The following is a 19778-nucleotide window of genomic DNA, read 5'->3' on the forward strand; positions in this document are numbered from 1 at the left end:
TTGGTTCCCAGAGTAAGGAAGTGCTGGGTTCCTAGTTCCATCACCTTCAGTTAGAGACCTTTACAAGGGAGGAATGCTGTGCTCCTGGCTCTTGTTTATGCTGTCATTAGTAAGCAAGTCACTGAATAGATTCCTTACCAGCAAAGGAATTGAATGCTTTTCTTTTTAGATAATTTAGTAACTCTGTTATATTTTTCTTACTTCCTTTATAAAGGGCTGTGCCGGGACTTTTAGGCAGCAGGAGCCACTTTAAGAAGCAGTTTTCTGACCCAGTGGAACATGGCCAGAGACACACAGCAACCAAAAGAGAGCTTGCTACTGGCCGAAAAGCTATGCACAGGCTTGCAAAAAAGATGTCTGGCTGTTTTCTCAGGCGCACCAAGACCCTTATCAAGGGTCAGCTACCTAAGAAGGAAGACAGGGTGAGAACTGTATTTGTTTGTATTATTAATTCCTCATCACAATTTTTTTTTCCTGAAAAGCATTTCTTTTTAGGATTCCTTTTGTTACATGTGGGATTTCAGAAAACATCAACTGAGCTCAGTTTTATTTCTTTCCTGGTTTTACTGACCTGTTGGCTATTAGGCCTGCAATTAGCACGTGTGTTAGTTAGCTTTCTGTTGCCATGATATATTCTGGAGATAAGTCACTGTAAAAGGAGGGAAGATCTGTTCTGGTTTCATTGGTTTCAGCCCGTGGTTCTTTGTTCCTGTGTCCTGTGGAGAACATGGTGGAGCAAGCTCTTGCCTCACAGTGGTGAGAAGGAAAAGGAGACAGGAAGGGGACAGGAGCCCAGTGCTCACTTTAAGGGAACAGTCTCAGCGACCTAAGTTTCTTCTGATGGTTCCACACGTCGAAGGCCACTGAGCTGGGCTTTGGTTTATGGGCCTATGGTGGACATTTGGTTTCCAAGCCATGACGGTATGTTTCTAATGCATATCTTAAGTCAGGGTAGCGGGGCATTCCTTTAATCCCAGCACCAATACTCAGGCAGGTGAATTTCTGAGTTCAGGCCAATCTGGAGTACATAGTGAGTTCCAGGCCAGTGAGGTCTGCACAGTGAAACCCTTTCTCAAAAATAAAAAACCAGACCAAATTCTCGTGTCCTATCAAGGCTTTTGATTCAGTTCTAAGGAAGTAGGGAGAGCTTCCCTTTGTAATGGATTTTCCTTCACACGTAGCACTGTTCAGTGTGTTCTGTGGCATCTTAAGTCTAGTTATAGGACTAAAATGGTTTAGTGCTGTTTTTCTTGGTTGGCTTCATGTGGAATGCTGTTTGTAGTTATGCTCCTGACCTAATTATTCACTTGTAAGAAAATAACATTGTTTAGAAACTTGGAGTTGTCGAAGATTTTTATATTTTTTTCATTGATTATTTAACCTTATGATTCCTGGCTCCAGCAGTAGAATAAAGATTCTGTAAATTATTACAAGTTAAATCTATCTCATGCTGTTTTAACTAGAGGTAATGATATCAAATGCATTCTAGTCTTAGGATACCTTGTAAAGATAGATTTGAAAATAAAGGCTGGTACTGACATGGTAGTCGAGAAAATTAATGATATGTGACTTGATATTTACCTAAAGCAAATATTATGTTAGAGTACTTTTGAACCTCTGCTTTCTAAAATGTTGCATGTAGGGCCACATGTGTACATGCACTTGCGTAAGCACGTGTGTGTGTGTGTGTGAGAGAGAGAGAGAGAGAGAGAGAGAGAGATCTATTAATAGGAATAATGCAAACAAAATACATCAAGAGAGAACTGTGCCTGGAGATCTAGAACTCGGGCTCTGGCTCTCCCAGTTACAGTTCTGTTTCGGTCGAGCATCTTGTCGAGGTTCTCAGACCAGGAGCCAGTGACTATAGGCAGGCTTCACATGGTTGCTCTGAAATGCATGACACATACGAAACACTTAGTAACTATTGAATACTAATATAAAATATTAAAATATCCTTATATTGTAATCATTGATTGCCATATTCTATGTCTGCCTGCTATTCTTAAGTACTTTTATAATCAAGACTGAGCATCAAGGAGTAATTATATTCTGTAGATATTTTTTAAAATTCTAACATTGTTTTTAAACACATTCCCATATTTGCTGAATGTCTATTTTTTGTAATGCTGTCCCATTGAGCATATAAATGCTTAAAAGTGGATGGCTATTCCTTTTTATTCATATTCTTATGGCCTGTTTTGGATACATTTGATTTTATGACACTGATTTCACACATATTTAGAAGAATTTTATAATTTCTAGTGCTGCCAGAAGTAGGAGGGAAATTGTGTTCCTTATAACTTGTTGGCATAGTTTTGTTATAACATTTTGTCTGTCCTTGAATTCAGACATATAATAGCAACTTTATTTTGGTTTTGCATATATTTATTTAATTCTTATCTTTACTAATTTTAGGAATTTATAGCAAGGTCCTGAATACAAGTAATTAAAGTAACATGGAATTTTTAATGTTTTTGCAGTTTTTCAAGTATTTCAGTAGCATTTGTTATTTATACTATTGTTCTGAAGTCTTTTGTTTTACTTTATCATAATTTCTTTGCATGATGTACGAATATATATTCTAAGGAGACCTGTGATATACTGAGAAAAATATAAGGAAGATACATCATTTGTTTTTCATGTTTTTTTAAGTAAAATAAGAACAAATTGTAATGATTATTTCAAAGTGAGGTGATAGTCTGTGCACTGTCAAATGAGGTGAGGAGTGAAAGAGATGGGAGAGTAATAGTCACAAAGACAGAGCACAGGTGACCAGTGTAGGTGAGTGTGGTGTGACCGTCACTAACTCTTAAAGACAGAGCACAGGTGACCAGTGTAGGTGACTGTGGTGTGACTGTCACTAACTCTATAAAGACAGAAGCACAGGTGACCAGTGTAGGTGACTGTGGTGTGACCGTCACTAACTCTATAAAGACAGCACAGGTGACCAGTGTAGGTGACTGTGGTGTGATAGTCACTAAATCTAGTGGGCTTTGTGATGACTCCTCTCGTTGCTATAGAAACCCTCATAACTGTCCTCTCCTTGGTCTGCAGATGGTGTATTGTTCTTTGACAGAGTTCCAGAAAGCTGTCTACCAAACAGTGTTAGACACAGAAGATGTAGCTTTGATCCTTCAGTCCTCTCAGCCTTGTACCTGTGGCAGTGGCCGGAAAAGGAGAAACTGCTGTCACAAGGCAAGCATTCCCCTTACCCTCACTGTTTCGTTCTGTGTCAGTGAGACCACTGTTCTTCGGTTCTTTAACTTTAGAAGCTGTGTTTTTAGAAAGTTATCAAGAGGCCAGGGAGATGACATGGTGAGAAAAAGTGCTGGCCACACCAGCCTGACAGCCGAGCCTGACAGCCGAGCCGCGTTCTGATCCCCTGACCCACACAGACAGCGTGCGCAGCAGGCTGTGTGAGCTTAGCACTCCTGGCAGGAAAATCCCTGGGAGCTACAGGTCAGTAAGAGAGTCTGCTTCAAAACAAGGTGGAAGGCAGGAATTGCATTTTAAAAGTTATCCTCTCCACATGTCTGCCATGGCACAAGCATACCACATGGGTAATCACAAATTAATCAGAAATGCTTTACAATTTCAAATCACTACACTATAAAATACAATATTCAGATAGCAACAAAACCTAGTTTAGAAATTGAGCTTCAGTTTTGTATCTTACTACTTATTAGGAAATAATTTACTTTGAATTTAAAATTCCATTTTTACAAATGTTTCATCCACTGCTGTTAAGAATGAATCAGTGCTTTGCTGATGAAATACAACTCCTAGCCACAGTATCTGCTTAACAGAGCACTGTGTTAGTAGAACAAAATGTTTCCTTAGAGATAAAAAATTACTTGTTTTCCTATCTGCTGTTTGGTTGGTTGGTTGGTTGGTTTGTTGGTTTTCTGAGACAGGATTTATCTTTGTAGCCCTGCCTGTCCTGGAACTCACTGTAGATCAGGCTGACCTTGAACTCAGAGATCCACCTGCCTCTGTCTCCCAGGTACTGGGTTCAGAGGTGTGTGGCACTGCTGCCCAGCTTTCATAAAATTTCTTATGTCACATACCTGTGATGATTACAGGGATCCAAGTATTTCTCTAGATTGCTTTTTAATCAGTTTAGCTGGTTTTGCTCTTTTCAGCCATTTCCGTTTTTGTAATACTCCATATTTTTAAAAAACTTTCTAGTTTTATCAGATTTGGGGGTTACACCTGTTCCCCAAGTCAGATCTGGCCTCTCATCGTAATTCAATTAAAAGAGGAAGGCAAAGAAGATTTATTAAGCACAACTACATTTGAAAAAGGGACAGAGATCCATCAAATTCCTCAAGTCTATGTTCCCATTCCAGAAGTGAGGTCAGCATTTAAATAGCGGGCCAAGGATGTGCCATCCAAGCGGTGCCAGTCAAGATGCTGTCCCGCCCACCACTGACCCATCAGTGTCTAGGCTTCAGTCTGTAACGTGGTTTTGCAAGTTGTTAGAACTGTGTAAAATCTTTCTGGAAGTCGGGTTCCCTCGATGGCTAGCGTTTTTTTCAACCTCACGGTATGAGTTTCTTGGAGAACTTTCTGGTTTCTTGGGTTCCGTTGTTTCAGTGGTCTGATCATCTATAACTGGAGGTTTCTCTCCCACCTGCCAGTTCCCAAATGACCACTCTGAGGCTTAATATTAATTACAAAAATGTTTGACCCATTAGCTCAGGCTTATTATTAACTTAAATTGACCCATTTCTATTCTATATTTTGCCAAAAGGGTCATGGCTTGTTACCTCACATCTTGCTTCTCTAAAGACTACTGGCATCTCCCTGACTCCACCTTCTTTCCCCCCTCTACTCTGCTTGGATTTCCTGCCTAGCTCTATTCTGCCTGGCTGTTGGCCAAATTAGCTTCTTTATTAACCAGTGGTAATAGAACATATTCACAACATACAGAAGGGCATCCCACATCAATAGTCCAATTGAGAGACAAGTGTCTCTTAAGAGTATCTTCAGTTCTGCTGGGCTAGGCGTAAGTAGAGAAGAAAGTATTCTTTAGAACATGGTGACTACACTGTAGTTCTGATACCAGGACCCTCCTAACGGCAGCCTTTCTGTCACTGCTCCATCCCAGAATGGAAGTTCCCCTTATTAAATAAGCATTGCTGTCTTATGATCCATGAAGAGTGACTCTAGGTCCCTGCTTCATGGATATTCCTCCGAGCAGCTGCCTTCACTGTCTTAGGTAACTAGAAATAAGTATCAGTGTTGGGTTTTATAATTAGCTGTATAGCTATGTTGTTAATGCTTTTCTTATTTGTGTTTTCTGTTCTTTCGGTTACAGACTAATTCACAGGGTGACAAAGTGAGATCACTGTGTCTTAGTTACCTGACTGTGCTACAGAAAGTAGCAAACCACGTTGCTCTGCTGCAGGCCGCCAGCACCTCCAAACATCAGGTGGGGGTTCACTTTACATCTCTCTGTGTTGCTGTTGGTATAAAACTGATACTGTACAGTGTTGCTGACACAAAAAACATAGCTCTCATCTTCAAGGAAGTAAAGGATACTTTATTCTGGAACCATTTCAGTGACCAGAGCCTAGGAAGAGGGATTTAGATTATCCCAAATTCCATATTTTAACACGGAAGTGGTTTTATGGGGTTTTATAGTTTACTGAAGAAAGAAAGTCACACATTGAGGGAAGTTTTATACCAGTGGGTACATCAGAGAGATGGGTACAACAAGATGGAGAAACTATGTTTATAGGCTCAGTATGCTATTCTGATAACATTCTTAGCTTCTGGATTGCTAAAAACTAAGATCCCAAACTCTTTATCTGTTAGCCACAGAATGTTAGTTCTGACATAGAGGTGGGCAAGGAGTGGCTGTCAGAGGGTGGGACTAAAGCTCCGTCCCTTAACTTCTGAAGCTGCAACATTTCCGTCTGTCCACAGTATTGTGGCGCTGATCAGTTGATCATTCTCTGCAGACACAGCTTCTTTCCAGAATTGTTCTTCACGTTATCTTAGCTAAATACTCTTGGTTTGGTTTGGTTTGGTTTGGTTTGGTTTGGTTTGGTTTGGTTTTGGTTTTTCGAGACAGGGTTCGCTGTAGCTTTGGAGCCTGTCCTGGAACTAGCTCTGTAAACCAGGCTGGCCTCGAATTCAGAAGGCAGATTACATTTGTCTTTTTACAAATTTTTATTTTTTGCAGGTTTAAATATGTATTGAAATTTCTTCTTCCTTCTCTCAGGAAACACTTATCAAGAGGATATGTGATCAGGTATTTTCCAGATTCCCAGATTTTGTGCAGAAAAGCAGAGATGCAGCCTTCGAAACACTTTCTGACCCTAAGTACAGTGGGAAAATGAAGGTGCGTGCGCTTCCTTCAGTTTGCATTCAGCCAGGAGTGCTGCACAGAAAAGTTTGATTTATACCGTGGTACAGCAAGGACACCAGCGAGTCAGGACAGATCCCAAACCCTGAGAAGTGAGGGAGATTGTAAGCTGTGCACATCGATCTGTGCACACAATGGGTTCTCAGTGGCAGTTGATCAAATTACTTCATATTTTTCCTTACTTCAGATTTTCCTATTGAGCTTAAGAGCACTTAAAATATAAGCACATATAACACATGTGTGCAGAGACAAGGACTCTATATCTAGACTAGATTTTCTGCCTCCAGGTTTTGTTTGCTGGCCTGGATAGTAAAATTGCAAGGGGGCATTTTGTTCTGCTCAGGGAAACTGACCTATGGCCGTGTTGTTCTTGGTACTGCATTACTAAAGGGGTGTGGAAAGGAAGCCTTAGGAAGACCTAAGGAAGCTTAGGTTTCAGGACATTACCTGTCATCGTAGTGTGACTGCCTTCTGCAAGAAGCCAAGTTTGCTTGACCCCTCAATAACTATCAAGAATCCCTCATTTATGGGCTCATAGATTTTTATAGAACAATTCCCAGCCTTATACTACAATTAAGAAGATGGTAAGATATTTATTTCTTTTGGCAAAGGGAATAAAAAGGAAGTAATTCAAATTAGTCAATTAGTGTCTTATCTAGAAGTGCTTTTAGCTGTTTTTCTAGATAAGCTCAATGTGGTTTAGTTGCTTAGAACCTAGAATTTCAGTGAAACAAAATAGGTGAAAATAGAAGTAGTAAAGAGGATTACATTAAAAATTTATTTTAAAAATTAAATTAATTTGTATTCATGAGTATATTACGATTTATTCAAAGAAATAATTAAATTATAGCAATCTCTTTTTGTCCATTTTATTTATTTATTTTAAAATTTCAAAATATAAGAGCCAGATCTGTAGAAGGAGCGGCAGGCTGCATTCCTGCCCGGCTCCTGCACGGCTAGCTTAGCCCCAGAATAATTACATGGAAACTGTATTCTTTTAAACACTGCCTGGCCCATTAGTTTCAGCCTCTTATTGGCTAATTGTCATATCTTGCTTTAACCCATATTTAGTATCTGCGTAGCACCACGATGTGGTGGCTTACAGGGAAGGATCTTAGCCTGCATCTGTCTCAGAGAGGAGAGGCATGGCGACTGCCTGAAGTGTCTGCCTGACTCTGCTTGTTTTCTCCCACAATTCTGTTCTGTCTACTCCACCTACCTAATTTTCTGTCCTATTAAAGGGCCAAGGCAGTTGCTTTATTAACCAATGAAAGTAACACATAGACAGATGACCCTCCTCCATCACAGATTCATTTAGAGTTTTACTTTTATAAATTATAGTGTGTAGTTAACATAATGATTAGATTTCATTTTTATTTTTATTTTGGTTATTGAAAACTGGATAGGCATCTTTCTTTCTATGGAGAACAGTTGATTTGCAACTTTTGACTGATTGCTAGTCAAACAGATCTTGACAGTAATAAGCCGGAGATATATACCGCAGGGCTGTTTATTTCTTCTCATGTAATTAGCAGCATTACCTTTGACATACTGTTCGGTGATTTATAGCCTATAGGCTTATCATAGAATTATTGCTGTGAGGTTAGAAACTTCAACTGTGCATCCAGACATGGAGAACTCTCTTTCTATCCCTTGGGAACACCACAGGTCCACCTACTAAGAGAGCTGAAAACCTAGGGAGCCAGGTCAGTGTTGTGTGACGGAAAGGAAGGCACCGCGTTCATCCTTCTAGGCCAGTCTGACTAATTCAAGAAACTTATATCCAAAACCGTATTTACTTTGAATACTCTCAGATTCATAGGTAGATTGTTTTTTGGAAGCTAAGTAAAGATCTGTATTATTAAAGTGTCAACAAATATTCATGGTACTGCCATTTTTGAATTTTTGGTAAAAACACTTAATTTATGGTTATTCATTTAGTGAGTTGTTTTTCTTTAAATTAGCCTAATGAAGACCTGCAGTCAGGAAGAAGAAAAATTCTCTTCTCATTACTTATTTCTGCTTTTAATTTTAAATACCTCACATGACAACAGATCAGAAGCCATCCGTGTCCAGTGACACGAGTAGATTTCTGTTCAGAATATTTCCGGTTGAATGCATTAGCATCTTCCAAGGGAATAAAGGACAAGCCACAGACCAAAATGTCTTTACAAGATGATGAAGGATTGGTATTCAAAATATACAGAGAATCTTAAAACTCAGTAGTAGAAAATAGGTAATCTAGCTTAAAAGTTGGCGGAAGATCTGAACAGATAATTTGGTACAAAAAGAAGGTCAGATGGCGAGCAAGCTCAAGGGAAGATGCTGCCCACTGCTATATAACTGCAAAAATAAAAGGAGGGGACCAGTGCATGCCTGTTCTGGTAGCAAAGTCCAGACCACTGGAGCACCAGGTGCTGCTGCCCCTCTTCCATCCCAGGTGAAGCTACAGAGTGAATTGGTCTCTCTGGAAAATAGTTTGGTGACTTTTGGCAAAGCTTTTACTTTTGGTAATGGTAAATGCATAGCATTTAAAATGTGTTTGAGATTTAAAATATGAGAATGAAATATTATTACCTTATTACCCATTAATCACATTTCTTGTTATTTATCTAAGAGTTAGATTTAGTGAATTTTACTAAGTTTAAACTTAATGCCTACACAAGAACCCCACCTAAATTTATTCATAATTTTCAAAGCTTGGAAACAATCAAGATGTCCTTCAAAAGGCAAATGGATAAACTGTGGTACAGCCATAAAATGGCATAGTTTTTAACAATAAAAACTAAGTGAGACATGGAGGTGCATGCTTTAATCCCTTCACTCTGGCTGCAGAGGCAGAGGCAGAGGCAGAGGCAGAGGCAGGTGGATCTTGTTAAGTTCAACGACAGCGTGGTCTACATAGCCAATTCCAGGCCAGGCAGGGCTACACAGTGAAACCTTGGAGAACTCTTAAATGTACATTGTTAATTGAAGAACCCAGTCTGGAAAAGACTAAATGTTGTGTGACTCCATCTGTGTGACCTTCTGGAAATGGAAGCACTCCAGAGATAGCAAAACGATCAGGGGAAAGGAAGGTATGTAGGTAAAACACCAGGGACTTTTAAACAGTAACACTGTTTTATATGATGTTGTCATGATATACTCATCAGAATTCAAAACTGTAAACAAGGTGAGTGAACACCAATGCAGGCTGGACTTCTGTTAACAGTATGAGTCAGTATTCTTAGTTGCATAGATACCCCATGAATGATAATCATATTTTAATAATATTAGTTTTACATAGACGTTAGTAGGAGGTATTACGGGGATATATAACTCAGACGTAGAGAGCCTAGCATGCACAAGGCCATGGATTAATCCCAAATATTGCAAAAAGAGAGGTGGGGGGTGGTATGTGGGAGCTTTTTACATTTATACTCAGTTCTGAAAACTTTTGTAATGTATATCAGTTGAAAGTATTAATCTTATATAAAATTAAAATGCATGTCCTTCATAAAGTCAGTTATTTCATTTAAAAATAAACTAAATGCAAATAAAACTTTTTATGTTGTCAGATATTAAAATAATATTTCCCTAGGCTGTGGCATTTTTATTCACCATCTGAGTAGATTTAACAAGGCAACCTCTATAGCATGTTTTCTTTTCAAGGATGGAGGCTACAGCTCAAATTTAGAACAAGTCCTTACTAGATAAACTATTAAAAGGTGCTATATTGAGTATAATTTTTCTTTAAATATTTATCATTAAATAAATAGCATTGTTTCTTTCGTAGTTCAGTAAAACTTGGTAGAGAAAAGTCCTCTTCCCTCTGTGGATTGCTTTTCCATGGTGTTCTGTTTCCCAGCTATGAGGGTGTCTGCTTGAAAACAGCATTTTCTTCTGTTATCTTTGGGTTGTTCTTCCCCTCCAAAGACCTGAGTACGAGGGCAGATTATTAGCACTGTGAGATCAAATCCAGCCTGGAAGTCAGGTAAATAAACAAAGGGGAGAAAGCAGGTGCGCATCTAAGAATAAACATCAGGTCTTTCGGAACCTACCTAGATGCAACTGAGAACATTGTGTTTTGTCTGTCTAGAAAGCCATTTATTTGCTAAAAGGTATGATTTGCTAATTCAGTTTCTTAACATAGTGTAGATATAAAATTGTATTCTAGAAATTAAATTCCTCATCTAAAATGCTTCTTTTTATTAAAACCAGATTAGATGAAATAGGGAAATAGGCTTTGGGAACTTTGCCTTCTTTCTGACAGCAGGATGATGAATAGCATTTGATGAGATAAATATTGCATTTGTTAACTTGGAATATATAGAAGTTAGCAGAGATGCTGAGGTTAGTGCTGTGTAGAGCACTTCAGGAACTCTTCAGTGCTGTCTGGATGTGAAGAGCATGGTTGGGATTGGTTCTGGTCCACTGATGCCCTGTTCCTCCCGCAGGTTCTCCAGCAGCTTTTAAACCATTTTAGGAAACACAGAGATAAGGTTCTTCTCTTCTCCTTTTCCACCAAGGTGAGTTCCATCCAGACTGCTCTTGCTTGGTGGACTTGGGTTCTCTAAGCACTAAGCACAAGGAAGTAGCAGATACTGTTACATTCTCTTCATCCCCACAGCAAATTGTGGTGAGGGAAGCAACTCAGACCTTCCCAGCACACTCAGTTATGTGTGGAAATTAGATAGGGGTGCCACCATCCTGTCAAACTCAAAGGTAAAATTGTATTTTCTGTTGATTATTTTTAAATATTTAAGATATTTTAACGTTTACAAAATGGCATAAATAAATGTTTACATAAATTATTTGACTGATGATTTTTAAGAAAGACTTATTAAAAAGAAAAGATAGCCTATTTCAGAATAATGGAAAGAAATACATAGGTTAAAAGTGAGAAAGTATTTATTTATTCATTTATTCATTCATTCATTCATTCATTTATTTATTTATTTATTTATTTGGTGCTGGAAATAGAGCCTGGGCCTAGTATAGGAAATCACTCTCACACAGAGTTACACCCAGGACCCCTTTATCTATTGCTCTTTAGTTAGAAGAAGGAATGGTGGGCCCAATGGTCAGTGCTCACCAGATGCAGCCTCAGTGGCTGGACAAAGCCTGTGACTGAAAACTTGATGCTTCCCCTGCTCCCCTCCAGCTGCTGGACGTGCTGCAGCAGTACTGTATGGCTTCCGGCCTTGACTACCGGAGACTTGATGGAAGCACAAAATCAGAGGAAAGACTCAAGATTGTGAAAGAGTTCAACAGTACACAAGACGTGAACATTTGTCTTGTCTCCACGATGTAAGAAAATAAAACTGGGTAGCTTGATTTCTATATGATTGGGTTTTTTTTTTTTTAAAAAAAAAAAAAACTGTTTTGGGATTAATTTTCACCAAATAGGCGTATGTTGCTCTGTTTTATTTGACTTTAAAAAGCAGTAAAAACTCTATCATTTGTAACTGGAATAGCAGTATCTTGAATTTTACCTAATCCTTTATTTACTTCTCATTCTGGACCTCCCCATGTAAGGACAGGCTTATAAGATGAGAATGAATATACCAACGTTGATTCCTAGGAATTCCTGGACAGTGTTGGTGCCCTAGGGTCAGTACCATTGGACTCTTTGCTCAGAACTGAGCACTGCGTCCTTCTCTGCTTTGTCCCAGCTGGAGCTGCTCCTGAGATTTTATAAGGAATAGATTTATTCTTGCACCTACTTAGTGAATCTCTAATTAGAGCTTGTAAGGAAAATTTATTCTTCTGAGAAAGATTTCAGCCAGTAGGAAAACCTAAGGAAGATATTTGAGGGCATAGTAAATACTTTGGCATTCTGTGTGAGACTTTTTAGGCTTTTGTCACTGTAGGGGGAGGCTGCTTGTTTGTTCACAGCTGCCCAGGACCAAAATAATCTCAGAAATCTGTATTAATTGCAATGCCATTTGGCCAATAGATTGAGTGTATTTCTGGCTAACTCTTACATCTTAAATTAACCAATTTTACTAATCTGTGTATCGCCATGTCACTGTGGCTTACCAGCGAGGTTGTGGTGCATCTGTCTCCTGCAGGCGGCTACATGGCTTCTCAGTGACTCTGCCTACTTCCTTTGTACATCTCTGTATTCCCAGCCTGGCTTTACTGTGATAAACCACTGGCCAAAAGCAGCAATGGCATTCACAGCATGCAGAGGGGAACCCACATCAGAGAACCTTTAGAAATCAAATATGAACCACACGTGTGGAACTCAAGCTGAGTACTGAGGTGCGGAGTCAAGCTGCTGTGGTGTGACTGGATTCTTGTAGCTGAGAATAGGGGAGAAGCTTTGAACTTATTTGTTGTGGATGATATCGAACATCCCTCACCTAAGTCCTTACATTGAAAGCAGTACTTAGTGATGTGAGTCCTGCCTTCCTTTCTTAGGTTCTGTGACACTGAACAGAGGTTGTTTTCTGAAAACAGCTGACAGCTCTGGTCTCACTGTAACTGAACAATCCCTACGTACCCAATGCACTGTATTCCTAATGTCTAAAGAAAAATGTTTATTTTTAGGAATCCTATTAGAGCTTTACAAACCCACCTTATCATTTTATTTGCATTTTGTTCCCTATGGTTTTTAGTCTTTTAATTCTTCATCACATTATTAAAATTTTTGAAATTATTTATTTTTAAAATTAATATATTGTGGTTAGGCAAGGCTTATGCCATGGTACATATGTGGAGGTAAAAGAACACCTATGTAGAATCAGTCCTTTCTTACTTTTATGGTTCTCAACCTTCCCAATGCTGTGACCCCTTAATACAGTTCCTCCTCATGTTGTGGCGACCCCCAACCATAAAATCATTTTTGTTGCAACTTTATAAATGTAATTTTGCTACTGTTATGAACTGTAATGTAAATATCTATTTTCTATTGGTCTTGGGTGACCCCTGTAAAAGGGTCGTTCTAACCCAAAGGGATCAAGACTCACAGGTTGAAACCTCTGGATTAGGAGATCAGATTCCAAGACTTGTATGGCAAGTGCTTTTACCTGCTGCTCCATTTTGCTGATCCTAATTTTTTTTTAAGACTGGGGTCTCATTCTGTAGCCCCGTCTGGCCTGATGTGAACCAGGTTGATCTTGAACCTGCTTCTGCCTCCCACATACTGAGGTTAAAAGCATGCACCAGTACACCCAGCCCCTAAAATCTTTTTATTAGTGGTTTTTTTTTTTTTGTTTTTGTTTTTTTTTTTTACCGTATTCAGTTTTGTACTTGGGGTTGCTAATCATCAGGCTGTTTCCTCAGGCTCTTGCTTCTGGTACATGATTTCTTCACACATTTTATAAATTTTTATTTTGATTTCCTGGTGGAACTGCTTTGGAGACCAGTTGTCCTCCACTTGTGTGGTTTTCCTGTGTCCTGACCAAGGTAGAAGTTCTGTGTGACTGAGTTCAAGAAGTAATTCTCTGCACAAGCCACTCCGTCTTTGACCTTTGCCCCCGTCCGTATCTGTTAACTCCTGTCTTTGACTTTGTTGGGGCTATCACTGTTTTTAACTCCTGAAACGCTAACTAGCTTCGTATCCACAGATTAGCTTTTAGAGCAGTTATTAGACATGCAGTGTGCTCAGATGCACATATTAGACATGTAGTGTGCGCAGATGCTCATATGACCTCTACTTGCAGTGCATTTAAGTCTCTCCATGTTTACCCCAGCTTCTCCATGCTGGGATTGTATTGTTGTTGTCTTTTTTCCAAAACTCTTTCCCTTTCCCACCTTTGCCCCCAGGTTCAAGTCTCTCTGGAATTGTTTTGTTTTGTTTTTTGAGACAGGATTTCTCTGTGTAGTATTGGCTGACTTAGAACTTGCTCTGTAGACCAGGCTGGCCTCAAACTCACAGAGATCCACTTTGCTCTGCCTCCTGATTGCTGGGATTAAAAGGATACACCACCACCACTAAGCTTCTCTGGAATCTTTTTATTATCAGCTCTGGAAAGTAATTCTAAAAAGACAAGTCAATTTCTCTTGAGCACTAAATTTAACAGGATGCTTCAGTTTGAATACAGGCTCAGGCTGCTTAGGAGACCTTTCTAAGATATGTTTGGATCTTAAATTTATCTTGAGGAAGGCCAGTCCTAGTGATGGACACCTTTAATCCCAACACTTGAGAGGCAGAGCCAGGCAGATCCCTGTGAGTTCAAGGCCAGCCCGGTCTACATAGTAAGTTTCATAACAGCCAGAGCTACACAGTGAGTCCTGTGTCGGGGGGGGGGGGCGTGGGGGGATGTATCTTGAGGATTAAAGACAAGAAAATATCTACTGTGACTCCTTGTGGAGTCGTGCATAGTCAATGTAAATTTTTTCCCATTTAATGCATGTTTTAAGGAAGAAGGTCATTACCAGTTTTTGTCTTAGATGATGAGCATCAGGGTGAGCAGCCTGAGTTGTGAGTGATGTTCCTGACACAGTGGGAAACTGACAGCCAAAGGCTTAAGAGACAAGATTAGGAAGGCAGTGGAGGGAAACTGAAGACAAACCTTTTTCCTTAGACTTCAGTTTTGCTGCTCCATTTAGTTTTTCAATTGGTTTTTAATTATATAAACTTCATTATAAAAAACTTTAAAAAATAGAAATATCACATTAAAATTAACCATTAAAACTTAGTGAACTGCTGTATAGTTATAATCGGCGTTTAGAACAGAAGCTGTGGAGCTTTACATTAAATTTTACACTTCAGTATCAAATATATTTTATTTACTTATCCACCATCAAGACCCAAATATCCATGGCAGGATTAGAACTAGAAGTATAATTCTCTTTCCATCATCTCTCATGACTCCTGACCATCGCCTGCACTCATCCTTCCTCTCCTCCGTATCTTTAGCCTTCCTTGTTTTCTTTTCTTCATGTCATATCCATAATTACAGTTGTTTACTTATATTATTGGCTAGAGTTCATGCATGAGAGAGAGAACATGGGGTGGGGGGTTCTTTCTGTGATTGTGTGACCTTCCTTAATAGTGTAAGTCCATTTTCATGTAAATTTCTAAGCTTCGTTCTTCAGAGCTGGAGTACTCGGTGTGTGTGTGTGTGCGCGCGCGCGCATGTGTAGCTGTTCCTTTTTAAATGTGTACAGTTTTATCACTATTGTAAATTCGCTGTTAAAAAGGGAATACAAGACTAGAAATTTCACAACATGGAAAGGTCATTACCACTGTTAGAAAAGATTTACTCATTGACTGTAACGAATACACATCAGTCCTGGACTGAGTCTGAACTTTGTGAACCAGGATCCTGGAGGGACAAGTAGACTGGGCTTATACTGTACAGATGTTTCCGTAACTTCTACTTATCAAAGTTATATACTAAAGTCAAAGGATATACTAAAATTGTTTTTAATTATATTTGAAATTCCTGTAGAAATGGTATTTGAATATGTAAAAATTATAAAAACTAGCATATTGCATGGATTTCTATCAATCTATATATAGATTGTTTAGGGATTTTCTTTGAATGATAGAAAAAGAATATGTCAGACATAAAAGCATATTTCTGTTTAAATCAACTATTTTTATATAAAATGGCAATATAGTATATCAGCTGAAGAAAGTAGGTATGATTGAGTTATAGCACAATGGTTTGTTCTGTTCTGGATAGCGGGGGTTTTTTGAGAAAGGGTTTTATGTTAAAGCTAAACTGACCTGGAACTTTTGATTCCTGCTTCTGCCTCCTGAGTGCTGAGATTGCAGTGTGCACTGCCATCCCTCTCAGTGGTTTATACTTTTTAATGTGTTGTTTCCTTTTCTTTCCAGGGCTGGTGGACTAGGTCTCAATTTTGTTGGTGCCAACGTTGTTATATTATTTGATCCAACTTGGAATCCAGCCAATGATCTTCAAGCCATTGACAGGTATTATACTGACAAAATGTAAATGACCTGTGAGTTCTTGTCATTTAAAACCACTCCGGAACTTTATAGATTTCTTATAGTTAGAAAAGGTAGGTACCTTGTAAAAATTTGTATTAAAAAATGACCCCAAACCTCTAAATTCAAATGGCAGGCTGCTCGTAGCCATTTGTTTTTTACCTCCAAATCCTGCTTATGTGAATAAGGCCATAATACCAACGCAAACTAGGAGAGTTCATTGCTGGTCCAGAACTTCTGCGGAAACTCCAGAGAGACTTAGCAGAGAGAAAACTGCCAGCCTGAGCTGACACCTCGTAGGGTGTGGAAGCAGATAAGGTGTTGCTCTTGGGAACTCAGAGCAACATGAGGAGGAGGCAGCTTCCTCTGTGTACTTCATACACAGGCATGGTCTAGGGTGAGTTCCTTAAAGGACCGTTTCATAGGTAGAAAACTGAGATTTAGGTCACAAAGTGGAGCTATATACTTTGTACACAGGAGTGGTCTAGGGTGAGTTCCTTAATGTAGAAGGAGCAGCGGGCTGCCTTCCTGCCGCCCAGCTCCTGGCCGCTTGGCTAGCTTATGCCCCGAAATAACAACACACAAATTGTATTCATTTAAACACTGCCTGGCCCATTAGTTCTAGCCTCTTATTGACTAATTCTCACATCTTGCTTTAACCCATATTTAGTAATCTGTGTAGCACCACGAGGGGTGGGCTTACCAGGCGAGATCTTAACCTGCGTCCGTCTTGGAGAGGAGAGGCAACTGAGGCATCTGTCTCACTTCCCTTCTTCTCAGCATTCTGTTCTGTCTACTCCACCCACCTAAGGGCTGGCCTATCAAATGGGCCAAGGCAGTTTCTTTATTAACCAATGAAATCAACACAAACAGAAGACTATTCCACATCACCTTAAAGGACCGTTTCATGGGTAGAAAACTGAGATTTAGGTCACTAAGTGGAGCCAGTCAAGAATCCCAGGTCTTCATAGTACACGATACGAGAAGTGATTGAATAAACCTATTGCCTACACAGGGAACTAGACCATCTTTCCACTTTAATTCACGTGCCTTTTTATTTTAATTACAAAGAGAAATTAAGAATTATGAGACATTTCCATAAAAATAGCAGCATGAGAGAAAAGAGCCACAGCAAAAAACAGGTATTGAAGGGGCTAAAATAAGAGTGAGACAAAAATAACACAGCTCAGTAAGAAGAACACGTGTGCAGTGAGCAAGACATGTTCTTAGAAGTTATAACCTTTGCCAAGATCAAAGTCATCAGCAGATCTGAATAATAAAGCAGAGAGAGCAATGTGATCTAAAGGATGCGTATTTTAAATCAAAGTGCAGTCAAATAGATGTAGAATATGAGTACAGAGAGAGGAAAGCATCCCCCCCGCCAAAAAAAAAAAATCTTCTGTTTGTTCCAGAAATAAAAATGGAAGACTAAAGGATGGGAGGGAATTAACAATATATCTGAAGAACATTGTTAATTTTGAAGGGCTGCCAAACACTTAGTGCAAATAATGGCCAAGAGGGAGATGAAATCTATATCTTTGTTATATTTCTAATTCTGAAGATAAAGAGGACTAAAATACCCCAGAGTAAGAAATAAAAGGATTTATAAAAACAAAACCCAAAAGAAAAATCAAGTTAACCATAAATGGGAATCAGCTTCATTTCTGCAGGTCAGACTTTTTGTCTGTGACTGTAGTTATGACCTTATGAGAAAGAAAACTACTTTGACTTGTGGTTGTGATCAGTGACTGACGCATTAGTGTGTAAGACAAGATTAAAAGCAGCCTGACACCCGAGAGCTCAGGGATGTACTGCTGTAGGCGGTGATGGCCGAAGAAGGTTCTATGTAGTTGTTGGTGCTAAAGCATATTGACAGTGTGGTCACGAGGCTTCATACAGTTACAAAGGAAAAAGTCTCCCAATACTAAAGGATGATATAAAAATACCAATAGGTAAGAATTGAAACTCCATGTAATTTTAATGAAGTGTCAGGATTATTCAGGAAGAAGAAACTCTTAGAATTTTTCTTTGCTTTCAGGAAACAATATCCTGATCAGTTCTCAAAAATTTTAACAATGATATTTTTAAATACTAGAAAAAATTAAGGGCAACAATTATAAGAATGAGTCATGGGTGATCCCTCACTACTGTTTGAAAGCACAGATGACTAGCCCTCACCCTCCACACATTCTGCCTCTGAAGTTATATACAGGAACATACGATCTGTTCAAAGTAATGGCAAAACCAGTCTCCAGACACTTAAGGATAGACAGTGAACATACAAGACAGACTTTAAAATAACCATCTTAAATTCTCTAAAAACTGAAAAAATATACAGAGAATTCTAGAAAATACTGGTGGACAAAATGAGAAAGAATATCCGCAGAAATAAACATTGTGAGAACAAAAGTACAAATATTCTGAACCTGCCATTCAGTTCTAGAATTAAAAGCTTCACTAGACTTAACCTTGACTTAAACAGGATGAAGTAAATGAACCTGTGAACATGGAGTCATAGTACTTTAAGATACTAAGCCTGAGAAAGAATCTTTTAAAAAGAAGGAAAAATAAATTTCACCAAAGAGGCACATTTTCCTTTACTTTTCTTCTCTTTTCTCATTCCTTCTCATCAAATAGACCTCTTTGCACATTATGGAATTCTCAGCAGAGGAAAAAGAAAAGAAATAATTATTGAAAAGCTTCCTGAGTTTGAAGGAAAATACAAGAAAGAAAAAAATTCCATGTTGAGATGATCCCAAAGAGACTTGCACCAAGACTTTTTCAGGCTGTCAGTAGGTAAAAACAAAGCCAAAGTCCTAAAAGTGGCAGGATCAAACTGTATGGTGTGGGACTGATCTCCACAGGCTCAGCAGTGATTGTCTCAGCACAGACCTGGCAGTCAGAAAGCAGTGTGCTGGCGTGTTCAAAGGAGTAAACATGTATAAAGTGGAAGTGAAAAGACAGCAGACAGTAACTGGAAGCTTTATGAAAAGTCCATCAGTCTAAGTAAATCCATGGGCAAGTACAAATATCAATAGAATTTAAATGTTTGTTTTCAGTAGAATTCAAAAGGAAAATGCATAAAATGCTTGTGAATCCATCTGTGCATTTGTAATATATAAATATGAAATTTATAATATATGTTTTTATTTATTTATGTATATGTATTTATGTATATGTGTTTTATATATATAGAAACAACAGAGAGGAAAGGCATCAGTGTATTACTAAAAAAAAAAAAAAAGATCAGTTAAAAACACAAAGGAATACAAGAGCTAGTTCCAGGACATGCTACAGAGAAACCCTGTCTTAAAACAAAACAATACAAAAAACCCACAAAGGAAAAATCAGTAATGGAGGGAATCTGACAAAACAGTTAAACACAGCAAAGGCAGCTGAGCATAGTGGTACAAGTCTTTAATCCCAGCACTCTGGAGGATGAGGCAGGCAGATTTCTGTGAGTTTGAGGCCAGCCTGGTCTACATAGTGAGTTCAGAACAGCTAGGGAGAGGCCCTATC

The 19778-nt window shown here is 38.8% G+C and overlaps 1 protein-coding gene across 8 annotated transcripts in view; it reads left to right on the top strand.

Annotated features, from left to right (window-relative positions):
- Ercc6l2 (ERCC excision repair 6 like 2) overlaps positions 1-19778 on the top strand; it is a 90952-nt gene that overhangs the window by 20702 nt on the left and 50472 nt on the right. For all 8 annotated transcript variants that reach the window (XM_038333126.1, XM_038333127.1, XM_038333125.1 and 5 more), the window contains exons 6-12: positions 215-422; positions 3055-3195; positions 5321-5434; positions 6230-6349; positions 10810-10881; positions 11517-11662; positions 16149-16244. In XM_038333126.1, coding sequence (XP_038189054.1) covers positions 215-422; positions 3055-3195; positions 5321-5434; positions 6230-6349; positions 10810-10881; positions 11517-11662; positions 16149-16244 — 897 coding nt within the window. The remainder of the gene's footprint in view (positions 1-214; positions 423-3054; positions 3196-5320; positions 5435-6229; positions 6350-10809; positions 10882-11516; positions 11663-16148; positions 16245-19778) is intronic.

Source organism: Arvicola amphibius, chromosome 6 (genome assembly GCF_903992535.2).
Source record: "Arvicola amphibius chromosome 6, mArvAmp1.2, whole genome shotgun sequence".
In the NCBI taxonomy this organism is placed as follows: Eukaryota; Metazoa; Chordata; class Mammalia; order Rodentia; family Cricetidae; genus Arvicola; species Arvicola amphibius.